The 16,857-nt window shown below is 36.3% G+C and overlaps 1 protein-coding gene across 1 annotated transcript in view; it reads right to left on the bottom strand.

Moving 5' to 3' along the window:
- LOC107567884 (xylosyltransferase 1-like) overlaps window positions 1-16,857 on the bottom strand; it is a 75,392-nt gene that overhangs the window by 29,901 nt on the left and 28,634 nt on the right. Inside the window, exons 2-4 of the mRNA XM_016253665.1 lie at window positions 14,488-15,010; window positions 2,651-2,823; window positions 1,033-1,235 (exon numbers count right to left, since the gene is read on the bottom strand). Coding sequence (XP_016109151.1) covers window positions 1,033-1,235; window positions 2,651-2,823; window positions 14,488-15,010 — 899 coding nt within the window. The remainder of the gene's footprint in view (window positions 1-1,032; window positions 1,236-2,650; window positions 2,824-14,487; window positions 15,011-16,857) is intronic.

Here is a 16,857-nt window from a genome sequence, read left to right on the forward strand (position 1 = left end):
CAACCTCTCATCCTGCTCTCATTATGGACTGAAGAGTTATGCACGCTAATGGCATTTATCACGGTGATAATTCAAATCTTCAGACGCATTTCGGCTTACAGACAGAACTGCCACATTGAGTTACAGGTAATGTGATGAGATACTGGAATACTGGGGTATTTTTTTGTAATGTGAAGAATATTTGGGAAAGAAAAATATAAAAAATGGATTAAAAACTGATTTTAAACAAATGCTTTCAATATTATGTTATTATTTTATGTTCAATACACATTTTGTACCAATACACAATTTTGAAACATAATAATACACATAATAATAATAATAATAATAAACAACAACAACAACAACCCCACCAGTATTATTATATTAATACCAGTAGTAATTATTTTTATTACTTATTTAGAATTTCAAGATGACTGCAATGAGAGTTCTGCTAATATAACATAAAAAATGAATAATAATAATAATAATATTACAAATAATATATATTTTCCCCCTTTCTTTCCATCTCTATAATTTTTTTTAAACCTATTTTAAAAACTATGCATCACTTTCTGGTGCAGCTCCTTTCTAATATTCATAATCTCTTTATTTTACATAAATAATTCACAAGCTCTCATTTAATTTCAGAGTCCCTCTAAGTTCAATATCTTGAAGTTCCTTGGTTTTTTATTTTATTTTGTTGTGGCTCTTAAATTGAGCTAATTCTGAATAAACAAGTACAATCTCAGCAAGATGTTTAAATGTAATCCCTTAACAGTTCTATGAACCATCAAGCTTGTTGACACCAGATCAAACAGCCAATGGTGATCACAATTACCCATAATCCCTTGCTAAACTAAATTGTGACATTGCTTGGAACTAATCTCCCAGCAGCCCACAGCTAAATGCTAGTCAGGTGTTAACTCAATTGTTCTCTGTGCCAACCAATAAACTTGAATCATTCCCTGAGAGAAAACAATGACAATCCAAGCAATGCAAATGATATCTACAGAATAATCTAATGTAAAATGCGAGATGATCATGACTCACCGGATTGGGTAATCAGCAGCACTCAGGTTGATGAAGAAATCCCAGGACCAATCTCGCATGGCCAGCAGGTCCTTCATGCTCTGCAGATACATGGTAAGCAGACTGGCACCGCCCCATATTGTAGACATGCGCCACGGTGTGACCCGGACGTTGGGATACTGGCGAGCAAGAGCCACCATCTGCCTGTGCAGGTAGTTGGATCGCTGCGGGGTGAAAAAAGACAGGCTCTGGTTAATTTGGAGCCTGAGAACTTTATCTGGGATCAGTCTGTCAAACGCGACCAGCGTTATTATGAGATAAACAAAGTCTGACCATCTACTAAGGGCACCTTGTGGGGAAAAACGGATTGAATGAAGTGGATGAGGCTTTTTCAAACAGTCAGCAAAATTGCACAATATAATATAGGACTTAATGAAATCAATTCAATTTACTTTTCTTACCCCATTGGTAAATTTTTTTTAAACAAATCTAAGAACCTTTAGTAGGGATACACAGATATTAAAATTCAAACCGATTGCCAACAATTACTTATTATGACCAATAAATAGGCAATATTAATATTCAATATAATTTTGTATAAATAAAAAACAAAATACTAAAAACTCAAATCAATCATTTTAAATGCTACAAGTGAATTTAGGCATCACAAGATTGTAATGTACAATATGAAATTGATATTAATTTAAACATTTTGCTAAAGATTACACAGAACAGTGTTATTCAATTATTAGAGTTTTTAAAAGATTACCTTTGCCATCATCCAACTCTCACTTTAAGTTAATTTAAACACAATGCACAATTAAATAACCAAAATCGACTGATATATATCCATTATTTACAGGTTTAAAAAAACATATATTGTGAACATATATATTTGTGGCCAAAAAAGTGCTTGGGACAAACTTGGCATGTGCGAGTGTGAAGCGCTGTGTTCTTCTTGAGATACAAACATCACAGACTTCGATTCCCTGTGTGTTTTCTGTGTTATACCACTCCACCTTTAACTCCTCTCTTTTCCTCTGCTCGTTTTTATGGAGTCATAAAGCTTGTCTCTATGATGATGGACTGATTGAAAAGCAGCTCTTTATCCTACTCTTTTGAAATCACAAGACAGAGTACTCACCCTACGCATTCCTGCCATAAATTCAAGTGGCTCATTAAGTGTATTTTTGTATGTGTGTGTAATTAAGGGACGGGGCATTACGTGTGTGTGTGTGTGTGTGTGTGTGTGTGTGTGAACAAACAGCCTTTCATGTTCACACTCTATCACTTGCCAAGCTGGGAGAGTAAATGGTGTGGAAGACACTGAAGTATGGCTATTTAATAATCCTCCATCAGGCTTTTGAAACAGCTTACTCAATGAATGGAAGGGTTGGAGCCCACTGTTTACCCAGCATCCCCCTCTCTTACCATCCCCCACTATAACTCTTAGAGATGGTCAACTATTCACCCAACAACCGATTAGCTAATACACTTTATATAAACATTTTTAAATTTATTACATTTTGTATTTTATACAGTTGTTAACATATGAACAACACCACAACTTCTGCTGTTAAATCATTTCAGAATATTCTCATCATTATAGATGATATTTATAAAACTGCTGAAGACATACCTGGTCCACATGGATGTAGTAGAAATGGGACGAGTGGTATATGGCCTTGAAGAGACGCTGCACCTGGCGTGAGGCCCGTCCGTGGACCACCAACATGAAGGCTATCCGCACTGGTACCACAGGCACAGTCTCCATAGAGTCGTCCTCCCACTGCACATTCATATTCACTTTGCCTGCACAGACACACACATTAGCCACAATGAACTCGAGAGGAAATTAGCCACATCTAAACTTAAAACATATGGTCAGTTGCCAGAAATGAACTTAAGCGTAATATTTGCACCCTGTAGCTGGTTATCAGGGGCATTTTTATGTTTATGAGGCCAAGGTTTTTTTTTCTTTTTTAATCATACACAAATACACCAAAAACACAGTTTGGCAAAAACTGCAATTTATTCATTTCATTGATTCAAAGATTTTGGATCATTATTTATTTATTTTTAAAAAGAATAATCTAATTCAGCAATGATGCATTTAATCGAAAGTGACAGCAAAAACACTCATAATGTTACGAAAGATTTCTATTTTAAATAAATGCTGTTCTTTCAAGCTTTCTAGAACCCGGAAAATAATGCATCACATCACAATGCATCAATAACTTATACAATTGAAATGGAAAAATATTAAATGTTTTTAACACTGATAACAATGGGAAATGTTTCCTGAGCACCTAATCATTTGCTATTACAGGAATAAATTATATTTTAAAACATAAAAAATAGCAAAAAAAATGTATATAATATAATATAAAATGAATAATTCTAATATTTAGTCTTGGTGAACATTAGAGACTTCTTTCAATAAATCTTACCCACCCCAAACTTTTAAACACTAGTGTTCATTTTTTATATGAACTATTACAGCTGTCATATATACTCATTTTTTACTCACAGGCTTTGGTCAATATTTCCACTGTTGATTTCAATGTGATTGCAGTTTAAAATGTTAGAGGCTAAAGAGAGCTAAAATAAAGCGAAAATAATGACTTTCAATGATTTTATTTAATTTTTTTTATACTTTATTATGTCTTTCAATTCAAGCAAATTTAATACAGTTATACAAATGAATATTTCCTTTAAAGACATCTTTTTTTTTTTTACCAATTATTATTTTGAGTTATACCAATTATATACTTTTGTGATAATACCCATCACCAATGCATAAAGAAAAAAAAAAGGATTAGAATAACCAATACATACCTAAACACTTTTTCATATAAAAAAAGTAAAGAGAGAAAAAAAAAAACATCCACATATTCATATAAAACTCTTATAATGACACCTAATTCCTAATAAGTAATTCAAATAATATTATTTAAGACGAATTAATTATAATATTAATTAAATAAATAAAAACAATTAATGAATAAATTAAAAGGGAGGTAGAATTATATAGAGGTAATTAGTATATGTATTCCTTTATCTTATAATGTATACTTTGATTTTAAAGGTGCCCATATCTTTTCAAAATGTATACTTTTACTCTTAATTTCATGTTATCCTCTCCATAGAGTGTACTTTAGAGAGTAAATCTAACCAATCATTTAAAACTGGGGATTCTTTCCTTCTCCAAAATTTTGTTCCTGTTTTAAAAGCTGTAATTCTCAGTATTCTGAAGAAATATAACTCATCTTTACGAAGTAGCGTAGGTCCTATACCCAAAACTATATTTTGTATTTTTATTATATTTGATTTCTTAAAAATTTCTTCTATTACCTGAATTACTTCTGTCCACATTTTTTAAATTTATTTTGCAAGTTTAAAATATATGAGTGTAATAGGCTTTAAGTTCACCGCAGCTTCTCCAACATGCTGAAAATAAATGATTATATTTGGAAGAATTTCTGGTGTTATATAAAATTGCATATTGGTTTTCCAAGCATACTCTTGCCAATATGGAGATTGCGTAGTTCTTACATTTTCTTTTAAACTTTGTTTCCAATCTCCTTCTGTTATTTTATTATTTAATTCAATTTCTCATTTTGTTTTAATATTATATAAACCCGTATCCTTAATTTCTTTGAATATATTATTTATTCGACCTATTCAGTTATCTACGCTGTTCATTTTACTAACTTTAATCATAAAACACAACAGAGGGTGGATATCATCTAAATTTTTTATTTTAATCTCATCCTTTAAATAACTTCTTATTTGAAGATATTTGTAAAATAATGTCCTAGACAATACGTATTTTTTCCTTATACTCTCAAATGTCTCCATCTCATTGTCTCCATAAATTTGATAAAATCCTTTGCTAGCCCAAACCTTAAATACATCATCAAAAGTATTTGGTTTAAAATCTGGATCTCTTGCTATTTCTCTTAAACAAACCATCTCGTGATCACTAATATTCACTCTTCTCCAACATTTAAAAGTTTCACCTATACAATAATAACTAGTATTCACCCTTTTCTTTCTTACACAAAATATGAATGTACTAATTGCATCAAGTGGCCCAGTTTCCATACATTTCCATTTTGATCTGTTATCCACTTGCATCCAGCTCAAGATTGGCTTAATCTGGGCTGCGTAATAATAATGCTCCATATTTTGGAATGATAACCCCCCCCTTCTTTACTATTTTGTAAAACCTTCAGTTTTACTCTTGGTTTCCCAGATACATTTTCTAAAAAATACTATGCCACTTTGTGAAATTACTAAGGTGTATATAAACTGGGAGATTTTGAAACCGAAATATAAATCATTTACCAAAGATATCGGTCTATAAGATGAACACTGTATAGGGTCTTTCCCTTCCTTTAATATTATTGTTACAATAGAGGAGTTCCATGTCTGTGGCCACTCATCCTTTTCTAGAATCCAATTAAAAACCTCACACAATATTGAGGACAACAATTGATTAAATTCTTTATAAAGGTTAACACTTTATTTTGTTGAACTGTAATTGTAGGAAGATTCAAAGAATTCAAATAATTTTTAATTTCACTTGGTAATTGGTAATAATCTCTAAAACACACAATTATTTCTAACTTCCCCTTTCTTTCAACTAACCCTTCATCCCTTATACTCATTATTGCAGATTTGAGTTTTTTTTATTTTCAATGCTAGCCTTCTTAGAGATTTTGCACTTTTATCTTGATATTTCTGTCTAGTATACATTAAAGGAACACTCCACTATTTTTGAAAATAGGCTAATTTTCCAACTCCCCTAGAGTTAAACAGTTGAGTTTTACCGTTTTCGAATCCATTCAGCTGATCTCCGGGTCTTGGCGGTAGCACTTTTAGCTGTAGCTTAGCATAGATCATTGAATCTGATTAGACCGTTAGAATCTTGCTCAAAAATGACCAAAGAGTTTCTATATTTTTCCTATTTAAAACTTGACTCTTTAATAATAATAATAAAGGAACTTTGCTGCCGTACCATGGGTGCAGCAGGCGCAATGATATTACGCAGTGCCTGAAAATAGTCCCCAGCTAGGTAACGTCCAATAAGCCTGTTGCACCCATGGTACGGCAGCAAAGTTCCTTGATTATTACGCCGGAATGAGAGTATAGTTCCTAGCCATATCGGCCTAGAAAATCGCAACTGTTCATTTTCCGTTGGTCTTAGTACACGATGTAAGTACAGAAGAGTCAAGTTTTAAATAGGAAAACTATAGAAACTCTTTGGTCATTTTTTAGCAAGATGCTAACGGTCTAATCAGATTCAATGATCTATGCTAAGCTACAGCTAAAAGTGCTAGGCCAGACCCGGAGATCGGCTGAATGGATTCGAAAACGGTAAAACTCAACTGTTTTACTCTAGCGGAGTTGGAAAATGAGCCTATTTTCAAAAATAGTGGAGTGTTCCTTTAAGTTCTTCTCAATATCTGCGATTGCTATTTTATCTAAGGACTTCTTTACCTCCTTTAACTCTTCATGAACCTCATTTGAATTTTTCTCGTGCCTTTCTTGTAAACTTTTTAATTTATTTTAGTTTAACTCCTCTATTTGACTTTGTTTCCATGATGCATATGCTATTATTTCCCCTCTCATTGTGGCTTTAACAGCCTCCCACTGATGTCACTTCTCCATTATTATTACTCTGTATATAATTTCTAAAACAGAATTTTTTTTTTTTTTTTAATATTATCCCTAAGAAGAGAATTATTAAATCTCCATATTGAAGTTCCTCGTATACTCCCAAGATCCATTTCCATTATCACTACTGCATGATCTACTACAGTTATTGGTAAGATTTCACAGCTCTTTACTCTTAGCACATCATTTTTGAACAAAAATATAGAACATAAACTGGAATAAATATTATGAGTTTCAGAGTAATATGTAAACTCCTTAATCTGTGGATGCATGAAACGCCACACATCCATCAATCCCAGCTCCACACCTGCTTGATGCAAAAGTGTAGCCCCTTTTACTGATTTGTGCTTTCTTATACTCTGAGTATCTAATTCTTCATCCATGACCAAATTGAAATCTCCTGCCATAATCATTATTCCTTTAACTTCCATTACTAACAAAAATTTTTAATTTTCCCCAGGTGGGTTGTATACATTAATTAAAATTACTTTTTGTCCTTCTAATTCTCCTCTCACTAATACATATCTTCCCTCCTTATCTATTTTACTAAATTCACATTTAAAATTCAAATGTTTCTTAACCAATATTGCTACTCCTCTTTTTGGTGATGTGAATGACGATGCGAATACTTGAGCTCCAGCCAACTTTTCTAATTTTTTATGTTGAAAGGCTTTTGAAAGAGGCCTGCGGCATCACTAAACACTTGACAATAGCTCAAGCGCATCGTGTCAATGACTTTAGGGTGCATTTTAGTCTATTAATAGAAAAAAAACCTTCTGAAGATCATCATCTTTTGCCAATATGGTTACAGTCATTATTCACATCTCTAACTCAAGGAATATTAAAGGGGCTTTGTTTACTGTAAGAACAGGACAACCCGGGAAAGACTCCTATCAATAAATACAGTCATCAATCTCAAAAACGGACTCTGTGACGCAGTCATTGAGATGGAGAGTATCCCTCAATGGTCCAGATGAAAGAGATGAGCCTTTGTAACACTTAAACCGAGTTGAGGATACCTCAATCCATTCGAGACACTGCTGTAACGCCGAAATCCAGAACCGCAGCGATCCACCACATGATCACCTATTAGCCTATAAGTGTTTCACTGATACCATCTCCACAATGGCTGTTATAAGACACCACCCCCGCCTTCCTTCAGACATACATTCAGCACTCACAAATAGCTTGGCCCAGACCACAAGGGCTGAGCCTTGGTCATTTGTGGCTTTCTAAAAATGGCCACAGAATAAATACGTGGCGGACTGTCTCTCTCTCCATGTCATGATATAGCCTGCCACTTCTAAAGAAGGGCAAGCTGAATTACTCATTACAGGCCACAAGGTTAATTTTAAATGCTCTCATGAAATTACACTGAAGGCACTATGTTTTGGCGCAAGGCTATGCTGACTGAAGACATGGGCCATGAGGAGGTAATGACTATAATCTGAGAGCCGAGCCTGTCGTTAGTGTCTCAAAGTGCACCGGCCTCCCAGACCCTGTGATGGAGCCTGAATGGGGGCAGGAGAAGGCACCGCTCCTGGCCCTCAGGGAGAACCTGGCCGACCCTGGATGGGTGGAGGCTGGGAAAGACATGAAGGTCCTTTATTAAAGGCAATTACACCATCTTAACCCCTCAGTGTCCTCTGTCTATATGGGCTGGACAGGCCTGACCATCATCTGTCCCTGCGTTTCCTGTGTTCTCAGTGAAGCACTGGTCCTGCTATAAGAGTATGTTAATGTCTAGGAAGAGAAGCGGAGTTGTGTGATTTCACCTGAAGCGATGAGCATTTTCAAAGTTGGAGTATCTGTGTTGCCTCTCGCTACAAGATCTTTCCGATACCACTCTATCACGAGTGTGACACAACAACAGCCCACAATGCAAGATTTCGCTGCAAGCTAAACACAGTCTTAACAGACTTTGTATTAAAATTTACCACTGTTCAAAAGTTTAGGGTCGCTATGACTTTTTAAAAATATTTTTGACAGAAGTCTTATGCTTACCAAGACTCCATTTATTTGATCAAAAATATGTCCATAAATGTGACGGAATCAACTGTGCTGCTTAATACTTTTTATGGAAAATGTCAACCCTCTACATTGTGAGTAAATCTCTCGTAAATGCGACTAAATCTTCACTCTGGGCGACTAAATGATGTCTAATATTAGCCAATGGCTAATACATTCTCAGATTTTACTTGCCAGTGTGTGAGTTGGAGGCTAAGTATAAGTTTATTTTCACTCACAGAACTCTGACTGAATGCTTCAGAGTTTCACTCTCCGTCAAGCGATCTGTGCTATTTTTCAGTTCATCTGAATGGATGCGCAGCGCACCTGTATTTAAGGTATCGTAAACTCTAGTGTAAAGGTGCACAACACACGCAGAGAGAGAGAGAGAATTGACGTGCTACATGTAAATTATATTCTTTGTTGTATTGTCCTGTCAAAATAACGTAAGGAACAAAGTTCCTTTGGAATTCTTCAGCTTTTAAGAACTGCCTCTTTCTCCGGTAGTGGGCGGAACTAATGTGCAAACGGCAATCTCATTGGCTGGCGCTCACCTATTATCGTCCCTGTTTTGATTTCAGCAAATCAGTTCGAGCGAACACACGCAACCTGATTAATATTCATGAATCCAGCAGCTCATTAATCCTTAGTGCGTTTTATATTGTTCTTAGTAGAATTCGTATCATTATTATCTTATCAGCATTTTTGTTAGTTTTTTTCCCCAGTTTATTTTACAGAAACACTGAATGACCAAAAAAGCCCCACCACCACTAAGTTCAGTTATAATGACTAATATGCATTCATACATGGTTATCAAGTTTTAATTCTAATTACTAAAGTTCTATCATTAAATAATACTTGATTATCTTATTATAATGCTTGACTGACTGATGTTAAGAGTGTAATTTCAGATATTTAAAAAGCTGTTCTTAAACTGAATTAGGCTAATATTTATTTTAACTATAATAATCAACACTTAAAAACATTTTTTTAAATTAACTTCTAAATTATAAATGTTCTATTTGTTGCTAAAATAATAATTTGGAGTCATAACTTGTTTCATAAAATATTTATTTAAACATATAGCCTGCATTAAATAATTAAGACATCACTAACAGGTAAAGTAAATATAATGAAGTAGGCCTATAGTCTAATATTTTCCAAAATGCTCTTGACTAGACTACAGCAGATAATGAGCTGTAGACAGTGATGACTTGCCTGATGCGTGATATTTTCTTTACAAGTTGTTTTAATGACGTCTTTCAATGGTTGAAACACTGATTGAGTGATTACGTCAGGGGTGAGATGTTCATTCATGTATATTTCGCGTTAAAACTAGTAGGCCTAATAAAGATGAAGGGGTGATCATGCTCACTCGCTGCCGTTAGTATACGGCGATCTGTCGCGCCACATAAAACAGCGTCAAAACAGTATGTATTGTCTGAATTTCCTGAAAAAATGGAAAGATTTGTTCAGTACACCTACTTACCGAACCAAAAGACCCGTACCAAAAACCTATTGGTAAGGGTGTCCTGTTGCTGCATATTGCATCATCTACAACAGTAAACTAAAATAGTGAATTACTAAAGTTCTATCATTAAATAATACTTGATTATCTTATTATAATGCTTGACTGACTGATGTTAAGAGTGTAATTTCAGATATTTCAAAAACTGTGCCATTTTACAAACATTTATTATATAGTCTGGCGAGTAAACAAAAAAATGTACTAGCCAATGGTGATTCAATTACCAAAGTGTCCGTAGAGGGTTGAATGTGTTTTTTTTTTTCTGAATTCTTAGATTAATAGAAAGTTCAAAAGCATTTATTTGAAACAGAAATTTTCTGTAACATTATAAATGTTTACTATCACTTCTAATCAATTTAATGGATCCTTTGAAAAAAAGATTAATAAAATTGTACTGATCCCAAACTATTGAACAGTGGTGTATTTAGAGGGGAAAAAAGTGTTATTGCATAACAAGATAATTATATAAATCTCACAGAGCAGAGTGGAGCTGAGCAAATATTCAAACAATACAAGAAGTAAAAAAAGTGAATTATAGTTATTATGGTTATAGTAAAATGATTGGAATGAATGGACATCTTACCTTTCAGTTAAAAAAGCTCAGCTTCTGGTTAGAAACATTACTTGTTTTAACTGCATTGTGATAACCGGACCAGCCTGAATTCGATTGAAGTCAGATTTTAGAAAAGTAATGCTCATAAACAGTAACAAGCAGCAAAGATGGGCCACTGGGTTTAACACTCAGTTCTGTAAATCTATTCTGCAGATATCCTTCAACAGTCAACAGTGTTACCAAAGCACAGATTCCTTGTGGGACCTCATGACCGACAGCCTGGACCACATTTGAAACTCATTCATCCAACAATGTTCATTAAAAACCTGCCATTTGTTTCAAATTTATGTTGCTTCTGCACTAATTGCCACCACTGAGGCAAAGCGCTCACGTGTTCGCCATCAAAAACTTTGTCTGTTACCGCACAATGCAATTACAGTTTATAAATGCATACAAACAGCATCCCTGTGGCTTGGTCGGTCTACTGTACTTTCTGAAAATAGATGCGTTCATGGCCCGGCCCACCCCACCCCCTTACAACCTCTGCATGTCCCAGACTCATGTCTCTGTGATAATGTCCCCGTCATATCTGTCAAAACCCATTCTGGCTTCCAGAAGTTTCTCCAGGCAGAGGCTCTGAGCCCTAAGAAGGTCTGTCACTGTTCTATTTGAACGCATCCACAGCCCTGATTTGTGTGCAGACGGCTGAGTACTGCATAATTGCATGAATATGTTTTCTGTAGTCAGCTATGGGAGATGGAGACGGGAAAGAAAATACACCATACAGCAATTACATCCGTCTAACCTAGTGCGGAAATCCAGAATCTCATTTCCAGCCTGTCTCTGATTGTAATTACAAGTGCTGTGAACGTCTGTTACCAGCCCCGTGACTCTTAAAGCGCTACTTCCATAAACCTCCAAAAACAGGATGCCAATTAATTCGGGAAAACCATCATTATTTTGAGCATTATTTATCTTAAATTCCCATAAACTCCAGCTAATGTTTCCCTTCATGCCATTGAAGGTTGATGATTATAATCACTCCTCATCCCAAAAGAAAACATCATGACACTGATTTAAAGACCTGACAAGTACAGTTTTCTCTCTTGTGGTGATGTACAAAGTACTTCCTATTTAAACGAAGTTTGGGGCCCAGTGAATATCAAACAGCTTGTCCATTTAAAAAAAAAAAAAGGCTTCAGTTACGTCAAAGTAGGACTGGGTAAAACGATAATGATAATTACCGCAATATAATTTCCCTCAATAAACGATATGAAGAGTTCGATAAATGTTCAATATAATGTTTATGCACCAAAAGCAGAATGAAACCACACTACTCATTTGAAGCGCGCCACACGGACCGTTTATCCGCTAGGCTCAAAGCTCAAATGGCAGCACGAGCTCACTAGAGCAGATGTGTTTACTCGCTGATGAGTCTCAGTCACTCGAGCACTAAACAGCGCTGTGAGATCCAGTGTGAAGCGCTTGAATTCAGCGAACCACACTCGGTGATTTAAACTAGTTTAAAGCCAGATGAAACATCGCTGACAAACAAGAGAAACACTGTGCGCAACGACACAGTCAGAAGGCTTTTCAATCCAAAAATTGCCATCATTTACCATGGATTTATTGTAGTAACACTAACCATACCATGGTATTGTGGCAGAAATGTGGGATAATAAGAAGAAATTTTATAGTATTATTAATGTAGATATAAATTAAATGTATTAAAGGAGCAAGGGAATATAATTACAGTATTTTTTGATAAAGCTATAGGATTCATGCATTTATACTAAATGTATTTAGACTAATGGTTTTCATACAAATACCTAGAAACAATATAAATATATATTTTTACCATGGTATTGAGGTGCTATATGTGTGGTTTTAACTGTGGTTATGATGATCTAAATGTATGCTACTTTGGAAGACCAATGGTTAAAGTTAATAAAACTCAAACAGAATAATAATTACATCTCGCCATATAAAAACGAGGCAATAAAGATTTAAAATTTATCGTGATAATTATCGTTATCGACTGATATAAAAAATGTTATAGTCATTTTTTTTGGCCATATCACCCAGCCCTACATCAAAGCCATGAACTATTTGCTATTGCTTGTCAGTCGCAGTGGGTGAGCCATTCTCATACTAGAGGGCATCTGATTGGACAAAAATCTGTGTAGTGCAGGATGAGTCATCAATAATTTTGGCCCATTTTCCAGGAAACTAAACACTTTTAAATGCGTATATCTGAAATTCACAGTGAAACTATAGTAGCAACATATCTTTTTTTCTGTGTTGTGACGTACATCCAAGTGTAACAGATTTTTTCAAAAAGAAAAAAATGCAGGGCGGAGACTTTGTTCCATCCATCGGTTGTCGACTGGATTTTGAGAGATATAGACATGTTTGCGTGTTGCAGTCAATTGTGGAGGGGTGTTGTTATACTGACTAAATAAATTAAGACCGGCATACATGACCAGACAGAAGTAGGGTTGTGTCGATAGATGATAGTATAGTGTATTGACGATAGTCAGAGATATTGCCTATGGCTGATGCCTTTGAGGATAGCAAGACGATTATTATTGTTATTATTAATATTGATTTCATTGATAATAGGGCTTATTTGTTCCATTTTTTCCCTGTGTTTTTACAGTGTTATAACCAATCAATCACACACGATTCTGTTGAGTTTATGAATGCAGCGGTCAATCAGAGGCGTTCAGATGAGTCATTGCTGAAACACCGGAGTTTTGTTGTTGAGTTCACGTGCTGACTGAATTCTGATTCGCGAATTCTCTCATTATAAACAACAAAGTGCAGATGTATGTGCGATGTAAGTATAAGAGATTTATTCATCATACAGTGTAGATGGCTTCGCTTATTATAACGGGAGTGTTTTTTAAAGTGCATATACTCGCGTTAGACTGAAGTCATGTTCTTTGATCATTTAAATGTACTTTAAGGAAATATAAACATTAGAATGAGTAACTTACAATGTTGCTATTAAATTGTTATCATGTTAAATACAAATACAAAATACAAATTTACAAAAAATACAAAAATTCAGTCGTATGAAACTAAGTAAATAATTAAATAAATTAGCATGATAATATCGTGTATCTCACAGGCTGATGATAGGACGGTATGACTATGGAGTATATCCCCCAACACTAGAGAGAAGTCTGTCATTTTAAGTTTTAACATTTTGATTAATATTATAGATGAAAAAATAGTTCACAATAAGATCAATAACATGCATTTCAGTCGTGGCCTAATGGATAGAGAGTCGGACTTGTAACTCGAAGGTCACGGATTCGAGTCTCAGGACCAGCAGGGATTGTAGGTGGGGGGAGTGAATGACCAGCACTCTCTCCACCCTACGACTGAGGTTAGACCCTTGAGCAAGGTAACTGCTCCACCGGGCGCCGCAGTAATATGGCTGCCCACTGCTCCGATGTGTGTTCACGGTGTGTGTGTTCACTGCTGTTTGTGTGCACTTGGATGGGTTAAATGCAGAGCACAAATTCCGAGTATGGGACACCACACTTGGCCACACATCACTTCACTTCAAACTTGAAGATGATTCCCCTACTAGTGAAGGTTTCAAAGCTAAAAATATGGACTAAAAGCCACAAAATCCCAATTTAGATTTTATGAGGTCTTTAACATCGAGTATGCAGTGTAAAGAGAGTCTACTCACCCTCTACAGGGCAGTAACGGGTGACCTTCTCGGGCATGAGCTGGTGTTCTTTGTGGCGGCAGTAGACCTCTGCTATCTGCTGCCGGCACTCCTTGGTCTTGGTGCGAGAAAGGGCGGAGATTGCCTCTTTGCCACTGATCTCGCATTTGGGCGGCTGATCATACTTGATGTCGGCGGTGGGCGTGGTCAATCGCTTGGCCTGCTGAAGGTGGTGCCGGTGCTGCTGGGACTGCTGTGGACTGAGGGTGGGATTTGCCCTCCGCTGAAGGTCGGTGTGCGTCTGATTGAAGCCACCTTTGTTCTGTGCATACTGAATGACCTCGTTGGAGTTCTTGCTCAGGCTTTTCTGCGCATGCGCCTTCTCCAGAAGGCCTTGTTTGTGCTTGCCGGGTGCATGTCTCTGAGTCTGTGAACGCGCCCCGAAATTACTGTTGTCTATATTCTCAAAGTCTTTGGGAACAGAGTTCTCGTTGTTGCTGTCCACGCGGACTTTCTCCTTGGGCCGATGCGAGTAGTAGCCGTCCTGAAACATGAAAACAGATTAAATCAGTAGCTGCTACTACTAGAACATCAATGTCACACCAGATAAAACACAACATCATCAAGTTTTATGCCTCAGTTAGTTTTATATGCAATCAGACATACAATTTGTTTAACTATTTTTTGGTAGAACAATATAATGTGTGAATAAACATTTTAAGAGTTTTACATCATAGAGACCTGGAGATGGGCTCTTTTGACTTGGGTCACTATACAACCTCCTATCAACCAAGTAGAACACTCTAGAAAATGCATATCAACATCCTTGCAGCCTCTCAGAACACCTTAGCAACTGCATACCAATGACCTGGCAACCGCCCACAGCACTTCTCAGTTTTACAATTCAGAAAACATCTAGTTCCTTGTGCGCTGTAAAAATAAATAAATAATAATAATAATAATAAAACCCATATTCACACAGGTGTCTGCCGGTATTTAAGTAACATTATTGAGCAATAGTAAAACTATTCAGTAGAGTGTGTAAGCTTATCAGACTTTACCACACAGTAATTCACAGGGAGCGTGACCTCAGGTCATTTCTGCTATTTTGCAGTTTCCTGCAAGTGTCACTGCTGATGGAATATTCCACTGGTAACAGTGTGTGCAACAGGAAGGAGGTTGCAGCCATGCCCTGAGCGCTGATATGATTGCAGGAGACATCTCTGTAGCTGTGAATGCTATAGGAGAGGATATGATCTCTGACATGACAGGACGACTATCTACATGGTGTTTTGCAAATAAATGTGCATTTTTTTTCATTTTATCTCTTTATATCTTTTGTTGATTCCATTAGCAAGTCATTCGCCCATTTCAGCCATGCAAACACACCTCCTATTTACTTGAAAGGCCGAAAATAACTGCTCGCAAACACTACGTTTTCATAAATTACAAATCAAAAATAAAATCTAACAACAGTGTTTTAAAAAAAGACTTAAGCTAAAACCATCCCAAAAATATTCAGACATAAACATGCCCATTTCAGAATAAACAAACACGTGATTGGTTGTTTTAACTATAAGGCAGGACTACATAAGGGTCAATACATCATATTGAGTTTGGATGTCTCTGCCTTATGAAACATGTGACAATAGCCAGTTTAACATTACAACCTTTTTGACATGATCTCACTAACTTCCCCATGCATCGCATCCCCTGACTTCTCAAAAACATCCCTACATCCTGTCAACTGCTCTTACTTTTCCCCAACTCGTTCTGTCCACCGATTACTGCGCCAAGCTTAAAGGATGCTGTACATAAAGGAAGACAGCAAAAGAGACATTAATATGAGGAAATGGAAACAAGCAAACAGAAAAAAAAAATCAAAGAGAAGGAGATGAGGACAGGAAGTAAGACGAGGCACTGCTGCAACTCATTTCCTTACCGTTATGGTGCAATTTGTCTACAAAGCATTTATTAAAGCTTGTTTGTGAACTCACAGAGTGTATTATTTGTGAGGGAAATCTTTCGAAGACAAATCCCTGTCGCGTCACCCGCACTTTAGCCCTCTAAAGGCTACCGTTTAGAGCAGACTCCACTCCAGTCTCCTCCTCCTCCTCTTCCTCCAGGAGCTTTCAGGAGGAAATTACAGTGCCTGGGATTAATAGCCTGAGCAACCACAGGAGGTAAGTTAGGCTGCTGGAGAGAAGACTATCGATCGCTTGCAAAAATCTGTCATTTCCCAAGGTGCTCTGGGAGCCCTGCTCTGCACCGCTGAGCATCCTGGCAGTCGCAGGTCTTCTGTATTCTCTCTAAAGGGGAGGAGGCTCCCCTCTCTCTTGCATCATCCATCACAGGAATGGTGGAAGTCGCACACTCGTTTATCAAGCACAC

Source organism: Sinocyclocheilus grahami, unplaced genomic scaffold, assembly GCF_001515645.1.
Source record: "Sinocyclocheilus grahami isolate Dianchi unplaced genomic scaffold, SAMN03320097.WGS_v1.1 scaffold27.1, whole genome shotgun sequence".
Lineage (NCBI taxonomy): Eukaryota > Metazoa > Chordata > Actinopteri > Cypriniformes > Cyprinidae > Sinocyclocheilus > Sinocyclocheilus grahami.